The 24276-nt window shown below is 44.5% G+C and overlaps 1 protein-coding gene across 1 annotated transcript; it reads right to left on the reverse strand.

Moving 5' to 3' along the window:
• Nucleotides 1-619: 619 nt before the first annotated feature.
• On the reverse strand, nt 620-19155 carry dtwd2 (DTW domain containing 2). The gene is made up of 6 exons (XM_035775761.2): nt 18913-19155; nt 16334-16424; nt 14113-14207; nt 10933-11155; nt 9588-9719; nt 620-1047 (listed from the first exon to the last, which is right to left on the reverse strand). The coding sequence occupies exons 1-6, from the start codon at nt 19101-19103 to the stop codon at nt 868-870; spliced, it is 912 nt and encodes a 303-aa protein (XP_035631654.1). The 5' UTR covers nt 19104-19155; the 3' UTR covers nt 620-867.
• Between the last annotated feature and the right edge of the window lie 5121 nt (nt 19156-24276).

The following is a 24276-nucleotide window of genomic DNA, read 5'->3' on the forward strand; positions in this document are numbered from 1 at the left end:
GGTGTCCTCACTGAAGTTATATGCACCATCAGTGTTGTAAACTACTTCAGTAACGTGACTTGCCTCGTTAAATAAAGGTTAAATAAATACATGACTTGTATTTTTTCGAGGGTATCTGTACTTTACCATTCATATTGACAACTTTTACCCCTCTACAATCCTAAATAGAATAATGGACTTTTTACTCCATACATTTTCCCTGACACCCAAAAGTACTTGTTACACGTAGAATGCTTAGAGGACAGGAACATTCACATATGTATGAAGAGAATATCCCTGGTCATCTCTTCTACAGCTGATCTGGCGGACTCACTAAACACAAACGTAAATGTCTGAGTGTTGGAGTGTGCCCCGACTATCCGTGAATAAAATAAAAATTGTGCGGTCTGATTTGCTTAATATAAGGAATGTAAAAAATATTTAAATTTTTGATGATTAGTATATTTTTGCAATTACATTTCAAACTAAAGAATTTTAGACTTTTACTCTAGTGGTATTTCACATTAGTCGTTTTCTATTAAGGTATCTATCTTTACTTTACTCAAGTATGACAACTGGGTACTTTTCCCCACCAGTATGCACCATGCCATCAAGTCCTGCATAATCAAATTAGACAGCAGACAATTTACTTATTTATTTCAACACATGTATAAAAACAAATAAGACCATTTCAAATAACCACACATTGGATTGGAAATATAGTGGGTAGCCACACTGACCCAGGGGTCTGAATTTCAGTGCTCTGTACACATCTGGGTAAAGTGGAAGAAATGTTGATTCATCCAAATTGCACTCAGGTCAAAAGTAGTGTTCTATATGAGGATAGGCCAGAGTGTTCTTTTATTTCATAAACAACCTAGTAGTCTCTCATCTAGGGCAGATGTGCTGGTTAGTAATAAGATTCTCCATTCTCTTGATCTTGCGTTTGTTCGTGGGCATTTGTTTGTGGTAAATGCCGTGTCGTATCAGGTGTTCCTTGCTGTGGTGGACCAGGGCCCCATGCTGCAGCTGGAAAGAGCACAGTGCCTGCAGAGGCTTCAACAGAACCTGGAAGGGACAGGAAGATTAAATGTCCAGTCACGTACAGGCAGATTGCTGCAAAGGGCCATCCTCCATCATGGTGTGGGTCTTATGCTCAGGAGCAGTGTTTGGGTCTTTACTCACAAAAAGTAATATATTATTCATTACGCGTTACTTCTTTTAACAATAACTAATTACTTCACTAATTACTCCTTGGGAAAAGTAATTTGTTACACTACTTATTTTTTTACTTTTTGCGTTACACACCAAAATGTTGCACGTCCTCACTAAATGTAAACAACGTTACATTAAGTAGGCCGATACACCAAAACAAGTACCTTAATAATGACAGATTCTACCATGGATAAGGGCAGCATTTCGTCTTACTAAATACCCAGATAAAAGCTTGTTCAGCTCTCTCTAATTCTACACCCTGCCCTGCTGAATGATTAAAATCAAGCCTTGGTTGTTTGAATGAGGTAGGCCTACAGACATCTTCAGCAGCAGTCAGGTATCGGGGGTCTTTCGATACAAGTTTTGTGTTGCCTTTGCAGAGTACTTCCATGTTGAGAAAGTCAATGTTTAAGACGCTTCTGTCATTTTTCATCTCTCTCATTAAAGCCGTTAGTAGTAGTGCATGCATAAACAGGAAATTCGTGAGACGGAGAACAAAAACAAATTTGTTTAAAAGATGTGTGTGTGTGACAAATATTTACTTGGATCAATAACTAAATAGGAAGGGAATGATGACAAAAGTAACAATCAATTTATTTGATCAGAAACTATAATGTTATTACTCAAATTGGAGCAGTAACTCCATTACATTACTGGTTACTATAAAAATTATATTATTACTGTAACACATTGCTTTATAATACATTACCCACAACACTGCTCAAGAGGGTAAGGTAAGGAGGGTAGAAGTCGTGAGACGTTATAGAAAGTACAGATAGAAATGGATGTTGTCTATTATGCAAACTGGAAACCATATATCTTGAGGCCCATTTATTGTAGCTGGGGATGTTAACAAAGCACATTTGAGAACAAGGCTACCTAAATTCTATCAGCATATTGGCTGTAGCACCCGCGCTGGTAAAACACTGGATCACTGCTACTCTAACTTCAGCAATGCATAAAAGGCCCTCCCCCGCCCTCCCTTTTGGCAAATCCAACCACGACTCCATTTTGCACCTCCCATCCTATAGGAAGAAACTCAAACAGGATGTACCCATGCTAAGGACTATTCAATGCTGGTCTGGCCAATCAGAATCCATGCTTCAAGATTGATTTGATCATGCGGACTGGAACATGTTCCCGGGTAGCCTCAGAGAATAATATTGACGTATATGCCGATTCAATGAGTGAGTTTATAAGGAAGTGTATAGGAGATGTACCTACAGTGACTTAAAACCTACCCTAAGCAAAAACCGTGGATAGATGGTGGCATTCCTGCAAAACGCGAACCTCCACATTTAACCATGGAAAGGTGACTGGGAATATGGCTGAATACAAACATAGTAGTAATTCCCTCCACAAGGCAATTGAACAAGCAAAATGTCAGGATAGAGACAAAGTGGAGTCGCAATTCAACGGATCAGACACGAGACGCACAGTTGACGTCGGAAGTTTACATACACTAGAATCATTAAAACTCGTTTTTCAACCACACCACAAATTTCTTGCTAACAAACTATAGTTCAGGCAAGTCGGTTAGGACATCTACTTTGTGCATGACACAAGTAATTTGTTCAACAATTGCTTACAGACAGATTATTTCACTGTATCACAAATCCAGTGGGTCAGATGTTTACATACACTAAGTTGACTGTGCCTTTAAACAGCTTGGACAATTCCAGAAAATGATGTCATGGCTTTAGAAGCTTCTAATAGGATAATTGACATCATTTGAGTCAATTGGAGGTGTACCTGTGGATGGATTACCTTCAAACTCAGTGCCTCTTTGCTTGACATCATAGGGAAATCAAAAGAAATCAGCTAAGACCTCAGAAAAAAATGGTATACCTCCACAAGTCTGGTTAATTATTGGGAGCAATTTCCAAACGCTTGAAGGTACCACGTTCATCTGTACAAACAATAGTATGCAAGTATAAACACCATGGGACCACACAGCCGTCATACTGCTCAGGAAGGAGACGCGTTCTGTCTCCTAGAGATGAACGTACTTTGGTGCGAAAAGTGAAAATCAATCCCAGAACAACAGCAAAGGACCTTGTGAAAATGCTGGAGGAAACAGGTACAATAATATCTATATCCACAGTAAAGACGAGTCCTATATCGACATAACCTGAAGGCTGCTCAGCAAGGAAGAAGCCACTGCTCCAAAACCACCATAAAAAAGCCAGACTATGGCTTGCAACCGCACATGGGGACAAAGATTACACTTTCTGGAGAAATGTCCTCTGGTCTGATGAAACAAAAATAGAACTGTTTGGCCATAATGACCATCGGTATGTTTGGAGGAAAAAGGGGGAAGATTGCAAGCCAAGAACACCATCCCAACCATGAAGCACGGGGCTGGCAGCATCATGTTGTGTGGGTGCTTTGCTGCAGGAGGGACTGGTACACTTCACAAAATAGATGGTGTCATGAGAAAGGAAAATTATGTGTATATATTGAAGCAACATCTCAAGACATCAGTCTGGAAGTTAAACCTTGGTTGCAAATGAGTCTTCCAAATGGACAATGACCCCAAGCAAACTTCAAAAGTTGTGGCAAAATGGCTTACGGACAACAAAGTCAAGGTATTGGAGTGGCCATCACAAAGCCCTGACCTCAATCCCATAGACAATTTGTCAGGCCTACCAACCCGACTCAGTTACTCAAGCTCTGTCAGGAGGAATGGGCCAAAATTCACCCAACTTATTGTGGGAAGCTAGTGGAAGGCTACCCAAAACGTTTGACCCAGTTAAACAATTTAAAGGCAAGGCTACCAAATACTAATTGAGTGTATGTAAACTTCTGACCCACTGGGAATTTGATGAAAGAAATAATAGCTGAAATAAATTTCAGATTATTAAAATAAAGTGGTGATCCTAACTGACCTATACAGGGAATTTTGACTAGGATTAAATGTCAGGAATTGTGAAAAACTTCAATGTGTGTATTAGGTAGTTGTTGTGGAATTGTTAGATTACATGTTAGATATTGCTGCACTGTCGGAGCTAGAACGCTACACTCGCAATAACATCTGCTAACCATGCATATGTGACCAATACAATTAGATTTGTAGAACAAGTATGATTATATATATATATATATTGTGGAAGGACCACTAGAGGGCAGGCTGGGCTCATGGATAGTAGCCCAACAAAGCATGGGAGACAAGGTAACCAGAGTCAATTAAGCACAGCTGACGGTACTAATGAGATACTCTCCTTCCCCTATAAAAGAGAGAATGGAACCAGCAGAGAAGGGGGAAAACTATCTCTGGAAGATGGCCACCGAGAGAGAGATGCTGTGCTGAATGAACCACGAAGATGGTGACAAACCCGTGATTTATGTTTGTTGTAGTTTAAAGATTATCCTATTGTGTTCTTGTTTCATCTGGAGAAGAAGATGTGTGTTTTCCTTGGAGGATTTTTTCATTGCTTATGTTAGAATGTTTTTGTTGACAAAATACCCTCAATAGAGAACCGTGTTCAATCAGAAAAACCTACTCCTGACTCGTTTATTCCACCTTCCCGCTTTAGAGTGACGCCTAATTACTTGGTACGCTCACATTGGTGGAGGATGCAGGCATTAGGTGGACGAGTGACACAAGGATAAGTGAGTAAATTAATATTCTTCCAGAAGACCCGGAGGAACCATTCAAGAACGATGGATAACGCCCTACTACAACAATTGATCACGGCACAGCAGACAACCATAGAACTCCTGCAACAACAGCTGAGTCGACGAGAAGAACCTACAGTTAGGCCAAGAGCGGCTGCTCACGCCATCTTACCTCGTCTCTCCAAGGAGGATGATATTGAGGCCTTTCTCATGACCTTCGAAAGGACGGCCACCTTGGAAGAGTGGCCGCCCACAGAATGGGCTAGCGCATTAGCTCCTCTTTTGACCGGGGTGGCTCAGGAAGCCTATTTTGACCTGGATTCCCGCGAAGCTGCGGACTATGGGCGACTAAAAACCGAGATCCTGTCCCGGTACCAGCTGACTGCCAGAGATAGGGCTGTAAAGTTCCATCAATGGACCTATACAGCTGATCAACCCGTCCGTGCCCAGATCTTCGCCTTAATACGACTGACGAAACAGTGGCTAGAACCTGGAAAGGGAGTAGGACATGTGATAGAGACTCTCGTAGTGGACAAGATATTGAGAGAATTACCCAGTGACTTAAAAAGGGTTGTGGGGCAAGCCAACCCGTTGTCAGCCGACGACATAGCCCAGGCGGTGGAAACATATCGGTCTACAGGGGAGTTGTTAAAAAGTGACAAGGAGGAACGGAAGGAGTCTTCCAATCCCGTACCACGACTCATCCCGGCGCGCCCGCCACCGAAACGTCCAAGCCCCCCCCGGAGGTGGGAGAAGTCAGCCACCACACAGCCGGGTCGGTGTTATAAGTGTCAGTCTCCCAACCATTATGCCCCACAATGTCCTAGCAAGGATGAGCCCATGGTCACGGAGTCGTCACTGCCTATCCCCACACATCCCGTTTTGAGGGGGCAGGATCAACACTGTTGGTTAGCAGAGATAGCCCCAGCCTCAGAGATTCCGGTGCGAGTTGAAGGACAAGATGTGGACCTCCGCCACACTGCTACCAGACAAAGTAGCCGTATCCTGTATTCATGGAGACACCCACTATTACCCCACTGTGAATCTGCCTATTCTCACTCCAAAAGGAAGGTGTACAGTCAGGGCAGGGAAAGTGCCCCAGCTGAAGGTGCCATTATTGATCGGGAGAGACTGTCCCCTATATAAGGAGCTTCGGCAGATGACGTTATGCACGGGAAGAAGGGGGACAGGAAAGAAGAGAATCTCCAAGCCCGAGGTAGTAGTACTACAAGGAGACGTAGCCGAGTCCTCGTCCTCTACAGCAGAGAAAGAAATAGCGACCCAACGTTTACGACAGATATTCCAGGAAACCACCGATGAAGACACCTGTGAAGGGTTATACACAACGCAGGAAGGAAGGAGCAACCAGGCACTAAGGGATATATTTGAAGCTCCATCCGAGGAGGGAACCTGGAAGGGATTCTCCTCTGTCTCCCCTGATGGGGATGTGGAACAACCTCCACATCCCTCTACTGAGGTTGACCTGCCCCAGGAATTAAAGGGACAGTTCGGCACCTCGCAGCATAGAGACCCAGACCTAAGGAGGCCATGAGGAAGGTGAAGGTGATCGACGGAAGGAACGTCGACGGATCAGGTGAGCCCCTCTTCCTTACTATGCAATCAGGCGGGGTCTCTTATACTGGGTCGTACGACGAAGGGGGAAAACCAGGAATTACTAATGGTGCCTAGACCATACAGGGATACAGTTCTACAGTTAGCCCATTCCCACGTCCTAGGAGGACACCTGGCACGAGACAAGACGATTGACAGAATCATGCAGAGATTCTATTGGCCCCGTGTCACCCGAGATGTGGCCAGGTATTGTAAGACGTGTGATCAATGTCAACGTACAGCCCCACGGCCACACCTACGTAACCCTTTGATTCCTCTCCCCATCATAGAGACTCCTTTGAACGCATAGCTATGGACCTCGTAGGACCCCTCCCAAAATCCGCCAGAGGACACGAGTACATCCTAGTGGTTATAGATTATGCTACCAAGTTCCCGGAGGCCATACCCCTACGTAACATGTCGTCAAAGGGAATTGCCAAGGAGTTATTCCTGATGTTCTCTCGTGTGGGCCTTCCCAAGACTATCTTAACCGATCAAGGAACCCGTTCATGTCCCGGTTGATGAAGGACTTGTGTCGGTTATATCAGGTTCAACAGATACGTACAAGCATATTCCACCCTCAAACAGATGGGTTGTGTGAACGCTTGAACAAAACAATTAAAAGCATGTTGAGAAGAGTGGTGTCCCGAGAAGGGAAAAACTGGGACATGCTTCTCCCACACTTAATGTTTGCCCTGCGAGAAGTACCCCAGGCATCCACTGGATTCTCTCCGTTTGAATTGCTCTATGGCAGACCCTGTCGAGGAATCCTCGACTTAGCCAAGGAGACCTGGGAGACCCAACCATGCCCCTTTCGATCTACAATAGAACATGTTACCCTGATGAGAGACCGCCTGTCAGCAGTGTGGCCCATAGTCAAGGAGCATATGGAGAAGGCCCAAAGGACCCAAGGCCGGGCCTATGATAAATCTGCGACCCCCCCCGTGAGTTCACCGTGGGAGAGAAAGTGATGGTGCTTGTGCCCACGGCCGAACATCGCTTGCTGGCGCAGTGGAGGGGGCCCTACGAGGTAATGAAAAGGGTCTCACCGGTCAATTACCTCATCAAGCAACCTGACAGGAGGAAGAGGTCCAACTCTATCACATAAACCTGCTGAAGACGTACCATGGACGAGAGGAGGAGGTGGCTTTGATGGCCCTGGAGGGCAAAGAAAAAAAAAAAAGGCTCTACCACAGGTGCGCCGTGGCCAAACTCTCCTACCGGAGCAGTCAAGACAGCTAGACAAGCTGATTATGAACTTTGGTCGAATATTCTCTCCATTCCCAGGACAAACAGATGTCCTGTTCCACCATATCCACACTGAACCCGGCGAGAAAGTGCATATCCGCCCTTACAGGATTCCTGGGGCTCGCCGAGTCATCGCTAAGAAAGAGGTGAGGGAGATGTTGAGGATGGGCGTGATCGAGCCCTCGACGAGCGAGTGGTCCAGTCCCATAGTCCTGGTCCCCAAAGCCGATGGTAGTATGAGACTCTGCAACGACTTTAGGGGCGTGAATGCCATCTCTACATTCGATGCGTACCCCATGCCCCGTGTGGATGAACTCTTGGAGCGCTTAGGAAAGGCCAAGTTCATCACTACCCTGGATTTGACTAAGGGATATTGGCAAGTGCCGGTGGCTCCGGAGGATCGCCCAAAGACTGCCTTCGCCACCCCAGAGGGGCTTTTCCAGTATGTGAGGATGCCCTTCGGACTGCACGGAGCTGCTGCAACCTTCCAACGCCTCATGGATGCCATTCTACGGCCCCATCAAGAGTATGCAGCGGCGTACATAGACGATGTGGTCATCCACAGCGAGGACTGGGATAGTCACCTCCTGCGATTACGTGCGGTGCTCGTGAGTTTGGAAGCCACAGGGTTGACAGCCAATCCAAATAAATGCTGCCTGGGCCTGTCCGAAGCGGAATACCTGGGGTATACCGTGGGGAATGGGAAAATACGCCCGCAGGCAGAGAAGACCAGGGCAATTCGTGACTGGCCTCGACCCCGGACCAAGCGAGACGTTCGGGCCTTCTTAGGGATAACAGGATATTATCGCCGTTTTATCCCGGGATATGCAACCATTGCCAACCCCTCACAAACCTCATCAGGAAAAACCTGCCAAACCAGGTAGAGTGGAAAGACGAGACGGAAGAGGCTTTTCAATTGTTAAAAGATGGCCTGTGTTCCGATCCCGTTCTACAGGCTCCGGGCTTCTCACAAGAGTTCATTGTGCAGGTCGACGCCTCGGATACAGGGCTCGGGGCCGTACTAGCTCAGGGTGAAGGTGAAGCAGAGAAGCCGATTCTCTTCATTAGTAGGAAACTCAGCGATCGGGAACAGAGGTATGCGACCGTAGAGAAAGAGGCCTTAGCCATCAAGTGGGCCCTCGATTATCTCCGGTACTACCTACTGGGTCGGAGGTTTGCATTAGTTACTGACCATGCGCCCCTCACGTGGATGGCTGGTAAGAGAAACAATAACAACAGAATAGCCAGATGGTTTTTGTCTTTACAACCGTTCTCTTTCCATGTCATCCACAGGGCCGGATCGAGGAACGGGAATGCAGACGCGCTGTCCCGACGCGACCAAGACGGTGCGTCTGGCGCCCGACCCTCCGGTTCGGTCCTGGGGGGGAAGGTATGTGGAAGGACCACTAGAGGGCAGGCTGGGCTCATGGATAGTAGCCCAACAAAGCATGGGAGACAAGGTAACCAGAGTCAATTAAGCACAGCTGACGGTACTAATGAGATACTCTCCTTCCCCTATAAAAGAGAGAATGGAACCAGCAGAGAAGGGGGGAAAACTATCTCTGGAAGATGGCCACCGAGAGAGAGATGCTGTGCTGAATGAACCACGAAGATTGTGACAAACCCGTGATTTATGTTTGTTGTAGTTTAAAGATTATCCTATTGTGTTCTTGTTTCATCTGGAGAAGAAGATGTGTGTTTTTCCTTGGAGGATTTTTCATTGCTTATGTTAGAATGTTTTTGACAAAATACCCTCAATAGAGAACCGTGTTCAATCAGAAAAACCTACTCCTGACTCGTTTATTCCACCTTCCCGCTTTAGAGTGACGCCTAATTACTTGGTACGCTCACAATATATATATATATATATATGATTGTCATAACACGTACAGTATAGGTCTATATGCTATACCCACCTCCTGTATTGCTTCGTTCCTCTCTAGGATGGACAGGGTGACAGCAGCACACTCCAGGGTGGACAGGCAGATGTTAGATGGCTGAGAACGGATCACATACTGGCTAGTCTGCTCACTCCTGCTCAGCTGTACCTGAAATACACAACGCAGCAGACTCCATTTCAACAATAAAAATAACCAGACCATACACTTGAAAGCCCTTGATTTGGCTTGTCGTTTGCACTTTTGGGACTATTGCATTGGCTTTATTGTACTTAATCAATACAGCCCTGGTGTAAAGAAACCTGGTTCCATTATACTCAATCTACAGTGACTTGCGAAAGTATTCACCCCATTTATTATAGCTGCGAGTATCTTGGTGTGTCTATAAGCGTGGCACATCTAGTCACTGGGATTTTTGCCCATTCTTCAAGACAAAACTGCTCCAGCTCCTTCAAGCTGGATGGGTTCCCCTGGTGTACAGCAATCTTTAAGTCATACCACAGATTCTCAATTGGATCGAGGTCTGGGCTTTGACTAGGCCATTCCAAGACATTTATAGGTTTCCCCTTAAACCACTTGCGTGTTGTTTTAGCAGTATTCTTAGGGTCATTGTCCTGCTGGAAGGTGAACCTCCGTCCCAGTCTCAAATCTCTGGGAGACTGAAAGAGGTTTCCCTCAAGAATTTCCCTGTATTTAGCGCCATCATTCATTTCATTCTGACCAGTTTCCCAGTCCCTGACGATTTTGTTCTCGGGGTGATGAGGTGTTGGGTTTGCGCCAGACATAGTGTTTTTCTTGATGACCAAAAATCTCAATTTTAGACTCATCTGACGGTAGGGTAGCCTAGTGGTTAGAGTGGTGGACTAGTAACTGGAAGGTTGCAAGTTCAAACACCTGAGCTGACATGGTACAAATCTGTCGTTCTGCCCCTGAACAGGCAGTTAAACCCACTGTTCCTAGGCCGTCATTGAAAATAAGAATTTTGAACCTTGAACCTCTGGGGGCAGTATTCCATTTTTGGATGAAAAACGTTCCCGTTTTAAACAAGATATTTTGTCACGAAAAGATGCTCGACTATGCATATAATTGACAGCTTTGGAAAGAAAACACTGACGTTTCCAAAACTGCAAAGATATTGTCTGTGAGTGCCACAGAACTAATGCTACAGGCGAAACCAAGATTAAATTTCATACAGGAAGTGAGCCAATTTGGACTATTTTGTGTATGTCCATTACATGAAATCCAAATAAAAATTCATTTAAATGACAGGTTGTAATGCAACAAAATAGAAAAAGTGTTCCAAGGGGGATGAATCCTTTTGCAAGGCACTGTATTGTGCTCTGTTGAAGTATAGCTGTTCCACCTGTTTGGGCTGGTGGAGCAGGGTGTTTCTGAGGAACATATCTTTTGCCTGGCTCCAGGTGCCATCGATGATAATGACATTGGGTCCCACTGCCCTCACAAATTGCTCTCCCATCCTGTCCTGGTCTTGTTTCTGGACTAGCTCCTCCAGGTTCTGAGCATCTGGTCCCGGGTACAGTATCAGGGTTCTGCTATCTCGACACACTGCAGCCAGCTCTGGGTTCCTGTAAGGCAGAGAGAGAGTCAACATGTTTAGAGAGAATGATGTACATGTCACGTTCGTCGTATGGAGGAGACCAAAGCACAGTGTGATATGAATACATCTTCTTTAATAAGACGAAGAACACTTAAAAAAACAATACAAAATAACAAAACAAACGTGAAGCTATACCTAAATATGGTTCCCAATCAGAGACAACGATAAACACCTGCCTCTAATTGAGAAGCAATCTAGGCAACCATAGACATATATAAACACCTAGATTTTTAAATTTTTATTTTACCTAGGCAAGTCAGTTAAGAACAAATTCTTATTTTCAATGACGGCCTAGGAACAGTGGGTTAACTAACTGTTCAGGGGCAGTACGCCAGTTTTGTACCTTGTTGCAAGTTCAAATCCCCGAGCTGACCTTTCAGTTACTAGTCCAACACTCTTACCACTAGGCTACCCTGCCGCCCCAGATGATAAATACCCCATAAACCTACAAAACCCCTAGACAGTAGAAAAACACATACGTCACCCATGTCACACCCTGACCAGTGACAGTACCCCCCCCCCCACACACACAAAGGTGCGGACTCCAGCCGCAAAACCTAATCGAAAGGGGAGGGTCCGGGTGGGCTTTTTCATCGCGGTGGTTCGAGTGCAGGACGTGGACTCTGCTCTACCTCAATCTTGGCCCACTTAGGCGGCACCTCTGGAGTGGGGACCCTCGCAGCGGACCCCGGACTGAAGATCATCGTAGAGGGCGTCACTGGACTGAGGAGCGTCTCTGGCAGCTCCGGACAGGAGGGAGATTCCAGCATCGCCGGCATGACAGGCGGTATCGGCGGCTCCTGGTTGGCTGATGGCTCTGGCGGCTCCGGACAGGAGGGAGACCCTGGCGGATCTGGACTGGAGGGAGACCCTGGCGGATCCGGACTGGAGGGAGACCCTGGCGGATCCGGACTGGAGGGAGACCCTGGCGGATCCGGACTGGAGGGAGACCCTGGCGGATCCGGACTGGAGGGAGACCCTGGCGGATCCGGACTGGAGGGAGACCCTGGCGGATCCGGACTGGAGGGAGACCCTGGCGGATCCGGACTGCGACCCGTCGCGGTAGGTTCCGGACAGCGACCCGACGTGCTTTTACGGACAGCGATTCTTCCGTGCTTTTACACCTGCATTGTTTGCTGTTTGGGGTTTTAGGCTGGGTTTCTGTACAGCACTTTGAGATATCAGCTGATGTACGAAGGGCTATATAAATAAATTTGATTTGATTTGATTTTGACGTAGCCGGACGCTCTAGACTGGGTACCGTAGCCGGACGCTCTGGACTGGGTACCGTAGCCGGACGCTCTGGACTGGGTACCGTAGCCGGACGCTCTGGACTGGGTACCGTAGCCGGACGCTCTGGACTGGGTACCGTAGCCGGACGCTCTGGACTGGGTACCGTAGCCGGACGCTCTGGACTGGGTACCGTAGCCGGACGCTCTGGACTGGGTACCGTAGCCGGACGCTCTGGACTGGGTACCGTAGCCGGACGCTCTGGACTGGGTACCGTAGCCGGACGCTCTGGACTGGGTACCGTAGCCGGACGCTCTGGACTGGGTACCGTAGCCGGACGCTCTGGACTGGGTACCATTGCCAGTCCAGACAGGGACAGGGAGTACTGGGCTCTGGAGACGCACAGGAAGCCTGGTGCGTGGTGTTGGCACTGATGGTACTGGGCTGGGGACACGCACCTCAGGGCGAGTGCGAGGAGCAGGCACAGGACGTACTGGGCTGTGGAGGTGTACTGGAGGTCTGGAGTGTCAAGCTGACACAACCCGTCCTGGCTGGAAGCTTATTCTAGCTCGGCAAATGAGAGGAGCTGGAATGTAGCACACCGGGCTAGAAATGCGCACTGGAGACACCGTGCGCATCTCTGCATAACACGGTGCCTGACCAGTTACACGCTCCCCACGGTAAGCACGAGGAGTTGGCTCAGGTCTCCTACCCGACTTAGCCAATCTTCTCGTGTGCCCCCGCCAAAAAAAAATGTTTATTGGGGCTGCCTCTCGATCTTCCGTGCTAGCCGTGTACCCTTATATCTTCGCCGTTCCTCCATTCTCCTGTATCCCTCCTCGCACTGTTCCAAAGAATCCCATGCAGGCTCTGGCACTCTCCCTGGATCGATCGACCAACTCTCAATCTCCTCCTAGGTTGTTACCCATTCGTCCTTCTCCCGGGTCCATTTCTCCATTAAGAGCTGTTCCTCCCAATCACGCTGCTTGGTCCTTTTATGGTGGGTTAATCTGTCACGTTCGTCGTATGGAGGAGACCAAGGTGCAGCGTGATATGAATACATCTTCTTTAATAAGACGAAGAACACTTAAACAAACTATACAAAATAACAAGATGAACGTGAAGCTATACTGTAAATGTGCATATGTAACAGTATAACTTTAGACCGTCCCCTCGCCCATACCCGTGTGCGAACCAGGTACCCTCTGCACACATCAACAACTGACACCCACGAATCACCGTTACCCATCGCTCCACAAAAGCTGCGGCCCTTGCAGAGCAAGGGGAACCACGACTTCAAGGTCTCAGAGAATGTGACGTCACCGATTGAAACTCTATTTACTAGCTAGCCGTTTCACATCCGTTACACATACACAGGCAACTAGACATAGACATAGATAACCCACGAAATACCCAAAGAAGATGGCTGCCTAAATATGGTTCCCAATCAGAGACAACGATAAACACCTGCCTCTAATTGAGAACCAATCTAGGCAACCATAGACATATATAAACACCTAGATGATAAACAAACCCATAAACCTACAAAACCCCTAGACAGTACAAAAATACATACATCACCCATGTCACACCCTAACCTAACCAAACCAATAAAGAAAACAAAGAATACTCAAGTCAGGGCGTGACAGTACGTGTAATGTTCAGTATCGGACCAACATAAAGATAAATGTTTACCTCTCTTCATTGAATCTCCTTCCCACCAAGACCTTGCATTTTCCTGGGGGCAAACATGCAGCAAGGAGAGGGACGGTACGAAGCGCTCGACTCTCCTGAAAACACAGAGAAAATAATTTCCATTGTTATTTTACTGACACAGTACCCAACCACACACACTGGATCGGAGGAGCATAGGGTCAACTGCAGAGCAGTAACCCTGAAGCAGTTTGGGGCATTACTCAAGGGCTAAACTCATGCTTGTGAGTGAGTCGTTCCATGGGATTTTAATCACTTTATTAATGGACCCCATGTGATTTGAACGAAACCTTCAATACATTTTTGCCCACGGTAGAAGTGGTCAAAAAGTGACTTTTTGGACCTGAATGCCAAAACAGTGAGGGGCTCAACGTTGACCCATTTTGTCTACTCCACCTACCATGAGACAGCCATGTCTTCATCACCGATTAGAAAAAGTTTGAGTTTGATATATACTGAACAAAAATATAAATGAAACATAAAGTGGTGGTCCTATGTTTCATGAGATAAAATAACTGAGAAATGTTCCATACTCACAAAAAGCTTATTTCTCTCAAATTGAGTGCACAAATTTGTTTAGATCCCTGTTAGTGAGCATTTCTCCTTTGCTAAAACAATCCATCGACCAGACAGGTGTGACATATCAAGAAGCTGATTAAACAGTATGATCATTACACATGTGCACCTTGTGCTGGGGACATCAAATGGCAACTCTTAAATTGTGCCGTTTTTGTCACAACACAATGCTACAAATGTCAAGTTGAAGGAGCATGCAATTGGCATGCTGACTGCAATAATTTCCACCAGAGATGTTGCCAGAGAATTAAATACTTATTTATCTACCATAAGTCGACTCTAACATAATTTTAGAGAATTTGGCAGTACGTCGAACCGGTCCCACAACCGCCGACCACATGTAAGTCAGTGAAGAGCCGACTCCGGGATGCTGACCTTCTAGGCAGAGTTCCTCTGTCCAGTGTCTGTGTTATTTTGCCCATCTTAATCTTTTCTTTTCTTTTCATTGGCCAGTCTGAGATATGGCTTTTTCTTTGCTACTCTGCCTAGAAGGCCAGTCTCCTCTTCGCGGTTGACGTCGAGTCTGGTGTTTTGAGGATACTATTTAATGAAGCCGCCAGCTGAGGACTTGTGAGGCGTCTGTTTCTCAAACTAGACACTCTAATGTACTTGTCCCCTTGCTCAGTTGTGCACCGGGGCCTCCCCCTCCTCTTTCTACTCTGGTTAGAGCCAGTTTGCGTTGTTCTGTGAAGGGAGTAGTACACAGCGTTGAAAGCGATCTTCAGTTTCTTGGCAATTTCTCACATGGAATAGCCTTCATTTCTCAGAACAAGAATTGACTGATGAGTTTCAGAAGAAAGTGCTTTGTTTCTGGCCATTTTGAGCCTGTAATTGAATCCACAAATACTGATGCTCCAGATACTCAACTAGTCTAAAGAAGGCCAGTTTTATTGCTTCTTTAATCAGAACAAAAGTTTTTAGCTGTGTTAACATAATTGCAAAAGCGTTTTCTAATGATCAATTAGCCTTTTAAAATGATAAACTTGGATTAGCTAACAACGTGCCATTGGAACACAGGAGTGATGGTTGCTGATAATGGGCCTCTGTACGCCTATGTAGGTGGTCCTTCTGTAGCTCAGTTGGTAGAGCATGGTGCTTGTAACGCCAGGGTAGTGGGTTCGATTCCCGGGACCACCCATACGTAGAATGTATGCACACATGACTGTAAGTCGCTTTGGATAAAAGCGTCTGCTAAATGGCATATATTATTATATTATTATTATATATTATATTCCATTTTTTTTTTACTCTGCCGTTTCCAGCTACAATAGTCATTTACAACACTAACAATATCTACACTGTACTTCTGATCAGTTTTATGTTATTTTAATGGGACAATTTTTGGGGCTTTTCTTTTTAAAAAAAGGACATTTCTAAGTGACCCCAAACTTCTGAACTGTTTTATATGTTGTAGCTCAGACCCTATTTGACATAATCTGAGGTGTTTATGTTGTGTTTGTGTTGTGCCTGCCATCAGTTGAGACACAGCATACTCTTGAATACAGGGTGGTTTCGTTCAAATCAAAAGGGGCGCAGTCAGAGAGTGATTGAAATTATATGGATCGACCCCCCCACACACACACACACACACACACACACACACACACACACACACACACACACACACCTCTGCAGGATGCTGTACGATGTACAGACACGTGGAGACCTCCAGGGGGTGGACTGGCAGGAACGGGCAGAGACACACCTTCTGGGGACGGCTGTTTGGAGAGAAGTGGAGAGGGTGAAGATGTCTCCCAAACAGTCTTAAATAACTACCTTCCTCATCGCATACCTTTATATGTGACTGCCAGGGAGAGGTGAAAGGTATAATTATGGTGGATGACTACTGAGAATTTGCTTTAACATGGCCACAAATCAGTGTGCAGATAAAGGACTCAGTACTGGGGTGGTATTCATTACGCTGATTCTGTTCCAAAATGTTTCGTCCAAACGGAAAACATTTTGCAACAAAAACTTGAGTTTTGTATTGGATAAGTTCAGGTAGGTCCCTCCCCGTTTGCTTCCTGTTGAGTCTGGCAAATGGTATCCGTTGCAATACATAATCAGGGTTGGGGAGTAACGGATTACATGTAAGGGATTACAAAAAATGCTAACTGTAATCCCTTACCAGAAAAAAATACTGTAATCAAATTACCAATACTTTTGAAAAACTAGATGATTACTTTGAGGATTCGTTTTAAATTCCGAAAGGATGTTTGCGCAAAAAAATCTGTTTTCTAAATGACATTCAAATCAGCATTGAAAAAAGGTGCAAATTTAAGTTTGTTCCATCTGAGCGAGTCTGACCACAAATCAGAGACCACTATGATGACACACCAAATGTGTTTGATGTATCGCGGGAAAAGAGCATTAATAGGCTTTTGTAGGCTACAGTCCAAGCTATGTCTTCCAATGGTACGACTGCTGTTGGCATCCAAAGATTAACCAACTTGAATAAACGCTTGGAGGTAAGGATGACAGCAGTGGTGTAGTCTACGGCCATACATATATCACTTATTATTGAGATCTACATAGCGCATTGATGTGGATCACGCTGCTGCTCTCATTTAGCTATTTACGCCTTACAGATTGTGGTTGTTGTAGATGGCTGTTCACAAACCTAAATATGTATTTGAACCCAATAATGGTTGAATTCAATAAGTTTAAACTGTCTATCAATCATTGTTTTTGAAACCAGTGGACAGCGAATGAAAAATGCGCTCTTGCAACAGCTGCATAATGCGGATCCAAGCCTATGGAATGGAATCTAATTGATGCTGATAAAATAAATCCATAGGCCTAATGGACATGCTCAAACTGTTTAGGTTTTTTTTACCTTTATTTAACTAACAAGTCAATTAAGAACAAATTCTTATTTTCAATGACGGCCTAGGAACAGTGGGTTAACTGCCTGTTCAGGGGCAGAACGACAGATTTGTACCTTGTCAGCTCAGGATATGAACATGCAACCTTTCGGTTACTAGTCCAACGCTCTAACCACTAGGCTACCCTGCCACTTTTTGATAGACTTAAAGGGACAAGCTGTACCGGTAGTTGCTACATCCATTTTGGGATTCATAAATATTAAATATACAGTACCAGTCCAAAGTTTGGACACACCTACTCATTGAAAAAAAAATAAGAAAAACCATTCAATGAGCCCAATCATTCCTCCATGTCAACAAAATCACAAACAACAGAGTAGGACTGGCTAATATGTCCTTAGTTTTGGGGTCATGCTCAGGTAAAATAATTTGGCTAATCTATACTTCCATATTTCCAAGTCCTATTCTTGAAGATCAAGGGGTATAACATTTATTGTAATGACTGAAATTCTGATAGACTTTAGTTTTTAATGTAAAACTATAATTTAATCATATTATATGTAGTAGAAAGCAATGGGTTAGAAGAAGCCTACATAACCAATCCATAAAGTAACATTTTACATCCATATATGGCCAGCTATGTAAACTTTGACATAGAGTTATGCTGCAATAGATGTCGTTCAATTGATAACATACAAATCATTACAAATCATTAAAATCCAGACAGAAAATATTTACACAAGAAGCAATCTAATATCACACACAGTCAAACCTCTCCGTCGTTCAGTTCGCCATTCTGCGATTCTGTGTTCTTCTAATGCCTCTCAAGGGGAAAGTAATATAAAAGTAAATTAATATAATCAGATAAAGTTACTGCGTTTGGGGTAATCTAAAAATTACGTTACTGATTACAACGTTGAACAGGTAACGTGTAACTGTAACGGATTACATTTAGAAAGTAACCTACCCAACCCTGGGCATAATGAATGAAGCACTGTACTATTTGAGAAGTAGTCTACCCCTAGCCTCGCGAGGGAATCCTTCCACATATCGTCTCGTTAGAAGCAGCAGAATGGTTCATGGAGAGAATGAATATCCTCATGTAGCTAGCTTTCTCTCAGGCGGGTTGCCTCCAAGGCTCCAACAGGGTACCACGGGTCTAATCATTAATCCAAACGGTAGCGTTTGGCATGAATTCGTGTAATCAATACAGCCCAGCTGTAGCTACAGAATTGTAACCGGATATGTGATGGTCCATTACAGTAACTAGCTGATCTTAAATATTTGACTGATAAAGCTTTCGTTCACATACTATATCAATCAATGGTGGTGGCATACTGGTAACTTCTATACTTTGTGGCGGTGCTCCCACTGAACTTACCAACATCGTAAACATGTGGGTCGTCTCTCGCAGACATCTACAGGCAGAGATCGCAGATCCCCAAAGCCGTCTTCGTCATCTTGCGAAGAAGAGCTGCCACAATTGGCATATTCAACTGGAGCAAGAGGGTGGTTTAGGGAAAGATTTGAGAGACTTTGGCATGTTGTGTCCATTACAAATGTATGGAACATGAAAAAAAATGAAGGGAAACTCGTATCAGTCAGAAGTACTTCCGGGTTACGGAATTTCGGACCTTTTCTAAATAAAAGTCCACCACGTAATAGTAGGAATGTGTCATTAACCTGTATTTATTCATATGTATGAAAAATAATTGTCTAAAGATTAACAATGATTCATATTCGTTCAGAAATTCTTATTCGTTCACATTTGCATTAAATGTGGGTTTTTAAACAGGTTCCAATGTTAATTAAATGCCCCCAATGCAAATCACTATATATCAGTGGAGGCTGGTGGGAGGAGCTATGGGAAGACGGGCTCATTGCAATGACTGTATTGGAACCAATGGAATGAAGTCAACGCGTTGTTTCCATCTGTTTGATTTCTTTGGTACCATTCCATTAACTCCATTCCAGCCATTACAATGACCCGGTCATCCTAAAGCGCTTCCCACCAGCCTCCCCTGTTTTACATGCATTGCATATAGGCTTATACAGAGTATTTGACCCGATGTAAAAGTGGGGTGGGGAGTACTCAGTAGGGTCTGTAGAATCTATATATAGTGTAATTTCATAGGCCCCTCTTTCATAGGGGGGCACACGGGGAGTCAGGCGATAGACTTGAGCCACCCCCCTTTGCTGACCGGAAGAAGCCTCGTACTGGTCAGGCACCGTGTTATGCGGTCAAGCGCACGCACGCTCATAGCCCGGAGCGCTGTAGGCCAGCCCCCCTCAAGCACCTTTAAATAAATGGAGAGAAAAAGTGCCATGCGAGAGTGGGCATCCAGCCAGGGTGTATTGTGCCGGCTCAGCGTGTTTGGTCTCCGGTACGCCGTTTCGGCCCAGGGTATCCTGCGCCGGCTCTGTGTGCTGTGTCTCCGGGGCGCTGGGAGGCTGCGCCCTATGCCTGCGCTCCGCCCGTGCCGCGCGAATGTGGGTATTGAGCCTAAGGGAGAGGTGCGAGTGGTATGCACCATGTGGTCAGATTTTCTTTAACGTTCCTCATTTTAGATGCTGCTATACCAGAGCTTACTCTGACCATTTTTTTTGGCTCTCACTCCCTCTATACCCTTGCCTGTTTTAGCACTTTTCAGATGTCGTTTACTCTGTATGACTGTCATAAAAATGCAGGTGCTGGGTTTGTGAGAGGGTTGTTTGGGTACATCTATATACATTCTCTATTATGTATTTTTAAGAGATGTTATTTATTCATTAATTTTCCTCCTAAGCCTTATCTCCAAATCTAACATGGAAAAACTATGAGCCAAAACCATGATATATTTGAGGACAACATGGGATGCACACGCGTTTGTGTGCACGTGTATGTGCAAGTACACGTGCCCACAAACGCAATTGGGCATGTTGTCCTCGCACATATCATGGAGTGAAAATGTGCACCGTGAGAGTACAGTACTAATCAAATGTTTGGACACACCTACTCATTCAAGGGTTTTCTTTATTTTTTACAATTTTCTACATTGTAGAATAATAGTGATGATATCAAAACTATGAAATGACACATATGGAATCATGTAGTAACCCAAATATATTTTAGATTCTTCAAAGTAGCCACCCTTTGCCTTGATGACAGCTTTGCACACTCTTGGCATTCTCTCAACCAGCTTCATGAGGTATTTACCTGGAATGCTTTTCCTACAGTCTTGAAGGAGTTCCCACATATGCAAAGCACTTTTTGGCTGTTTTTCCTTCACTCTGCGGTCAAACTCAACCCAAACCATCACAATTGGGTTGAGGTTGGGTGACTGTGGAGGCTTGGTCAAATGGCCCTTACACACTCTGGAGATCTGTTTTGGGTAATTGTCCTGTTGAAAAACAAATTATAATCCCACTAAGCGCAAACCAAATGGGATGGTGCATTGCTGTAGAATGCTGTGGTAGCCATTCTGGTTAAGTGTGCCTTGAATTCTAAATACATTTTATTTCAATCGCTAGGACCCATTTCTCAATACTTTTTCAAAACTCTTCACACAATTCTCCTAACCAACTTTCAGCCTGGCATAGCAGTTAATTTCACATCCAAAATGCACTAAAACTACCAAATACCAAAATACTTCATACATGTCTCAAATCAACTCATTCTTCCACACTACCAAAGGTTGTCACCCAGCAAGCACACTTTGTCACTCATAAAACAATGACCTAAAAAGCTCTAACACTAAAAACAATGGGTTTTTTTGGTTAAATTTCTTTGCTGTTTAGAATTCACTGCAGTATATGTTACGTGAAAGAATAAGACATGATGCAATATGCTTCAATATGTTTTGTCATTTTTTGTCATTTTATCATGTCAGACTGTTGGTAACAATGATTCGGAAGACAGGCACAGGAATGCGTAAAAGTTTTTTTTTTAATGATACCACAAATTACGGTGTGCCGTGTAAAGGCACGAAGACCAAACAAACACTTACACAAAACACAGGGTTGAAACCCAAACAAAAGAGTGAGGAGTACCTCAAATAAATACACATGCGCACAATGATTAACACACGGGAGGAGACCCATAGTCATCTGCGCAATCCACAAGGGCACGAAGGCCCAAAACACACAGCACAGGTACTCGCGCGCACCAAGGGACATTGTAACAATAATGGACAGCACCAAGGTAAACAAAGGGCACATATATACAAATACAATCAGTGGGAATAGGGGCCAGGTGTGCGCAATGAAAGTTCCAAAGGGATCCGTGACAGTTCTGTATATTATAGTCATCTTACCTGGACATATTGGTTCCTGAGTTGCTTGGCTCGTGGGTTTGGAGGCTTTTCTCAATTTACTTATGTAATGTGCAGTTCAGAAAGATGCCCTTGCAGAATGCACATCTTACCTGTTGTTTTGCCGGAAATTTCTCACAATAGATGCCACTGTTGAGCGTTGCAGATTTGGCTGCACTCTCAGACCAGCCTCTCTCATTAATAGACCATGATTTATTACATGATCAATTATAGTAGCCCTAATCTCATCTGAGACTACAGCTCTGGATCTTCCTCTCAGTCGTCTTCCACCACGCATACATACTCCTCCCCCTCTCCCAGCCACTCTTCTTCCTCTGTCAGCCACTTCTCTATCTCTGGCTGGGTCCATGTTTACATTACAGTACAGCATTACTCCTAAGAGGTCCCCTTTTGTATAGATGGTAATGTAATTGAAAGACTAACACCTGGGTAGGTGTTAGGCTACAATTGTTTTGATAGTAAGTTTCTAATTAGCTAAAGTTGTCCAACATTTGGGTTGCTAGATTTTTGTGTGATAAGACCACCCATCCACCCCAACCAACTGCCATACTAAGTAACCATTTGTCTTATGTAACCATACCAAACATAACATATCATATCATTAGAGTATTGGATTTACATTTACTATGTCACATCTAGTCTGAGACCAGGCTGGCCTCGGTAACTCTGAGGCTATGAGGTCAGTGAGCTCATGTTGAGTCTAAATCCTACTTCTGCACTTTTGTAGTCACTTTAACTCTCTGCTGACTCACAAATTCAGGACTATATCTAAATGACAATACAGACTTTACACATTAAATCAGCCCAAAGTCAGCCTTGCCTGACAAAACATGCATCAGGTCAAGCGTTTTGGCTAGACAAATATATATATATATATATATTTTTTATCAGTATCGTTACTGGCATACCTGTATGTAAATGGACTAAATTATCCGAATGATGATGAGCAGGCTGCAGACTTTACACATTTAAATCAGCCCAAGGTCAGCCTTACCTGCTGTCATGACTGTCCTGTAAGGATCTGAGTGGGTCTGATCAGGTTTGCAATGAATAACTCAACCAGACCCCCTTTCACCCACAGAGAGGGGAAGGAGAGAACTGGGCCAGGTTGACAGCTCATGCCCAGTTGTAAAATTAAAGGAGAAGAAGAGTCTCTCTCCATTAACATAATTTTCCCTGATGAAACTCTAACAGTTTTTAAACGAATACTGGAACAATTTTTCTAAAATATGAAAAGGTTATAAAGGAAATAATGTAACTTGGAAAGTATATCCCCTTTATCTGTCAAATCTCCATCATCTACATTGTATATGAGTAATGAAAAATTATGTTAAGATAGGAATGTGATTTTAGGAGCTATAAGATAATCTATCTCCTATAAACTCTGCATAGTAAGTAGCCATGCCCCAAGTGTGGTCAGAGAGCGTGTCAGACTGACGGAACCGTCCCCTTTGGTCAGAGTGCATAAAAAGACTGGTATGGAAATTAACATTAGAACAGAAAGGCGTTTGAAATGGTTGGCACTTTGAACCTCAACACGAGGTCAAGAAAATAAACCCACCTCCCAGACCAAAGAGGCGTGTAGAGTTGCAGCTCATGTCCAGATGGGTTTGAACCTTGAATATCAACATGCGGAAGCAGCGAAAAGCTCACCTTCAGACAATCACTGGTATGGCTGATTATCAAGAAAAGCGAATTTAAGTGGGACCATCCTACTACTCTTCTCAAATCACCATATTCTACTACTCTCATCACCAATAGGAACCGTCGACACGGCTGGCTGGCTATCTTCCAAGGAGCATCTTCCTGAGTGAACAACAGTAGCAGGCGGGAAAGGGGAGACCCATTTCGGACAATCAGAGCCACACAAGCGTGCCGCTGAAAGGCCAACAACCTTCCTAAGTAGGGCTGGTTCCAACAGCGATAAATGGTAAATGAAGGCAGTCACACGGAAATACATTCATGATTTCTTACTTTGTGTGCAAAGTATATGATTACTGTGAGAATAGTTTCTAAAATGTATCAACAATAAGTCTCTTTCTTTTTCTCTCTCTCTCTCCCTCTCCATGTCATTGTGTAAAACGCCACCATTGTCACGCCTTGGTCTTAGTATTTTGTGTTTTCTTTAATTATTTGTTCAGGCCAGGGTGTGACATGGGGTTATTGTATTGTCTTATTGGGGTTTTTGTAGGCATTGGGATTGTGGTTGATTAGGGGTGTGTCTAGTATAGGCTTGGCTGCCTGAGGCGGTTCTCAATCAGAGTCAGGTGATTCTTGTCTCTGATGGGGAACCGTATTTAGGTAGCCTGGGTTTCACTGTGTATTTCCTGGGTGATTGTTCCTGTCTCTGTGTAGTTTCACCAGATTTGCTGTAATTAGGTTTCACGTTTCGTTTTGTATTTGTTTAGTTATTTCATGTGTCACTTTTTTCATTA

This window comes from Oncorhynchus keta, chromosome 9 (genome assembly GCF_023373465.1).
Source record: "Oncorhynchus keta strain PuntledgeMale-10-30-2019 chromosome 9, Oket_V2, whole genome shotgun sequence".
Classification (NCBI taxonomy): domain Eukaryota; kingdom Metazoa; phylum Chordata; class Actinopteri; order Salmoniformes; family Salmonidae; genus Oncorhynchus; species Oncorhynchus keta.

Bases quoted from the DNA above. Each gene is read 5' to 3' on its own strand.
- dtwd2 (XM_035775761.2), bottom strand. From the start codon at position 19,103: ATGTTCCATACATTTGTAATGGACACAACATGCCAAAGTCTCTCAAAT. The intron at 9,720-10,932 runs GTGGAACAGCTA...TGTGTATTTCAG, and splicing joins TGCTCCACCAGCCCAAACAG to GTACAGCTGAGCAGGAGTGA. The intron at 1,048-9,587 runs GTGGGTATAGCA...TGTCCCTTCCAG, and splicing joins GGAACGAAGCAATACAGGAG to GTTCTGTTGAAGCCTCTGCA.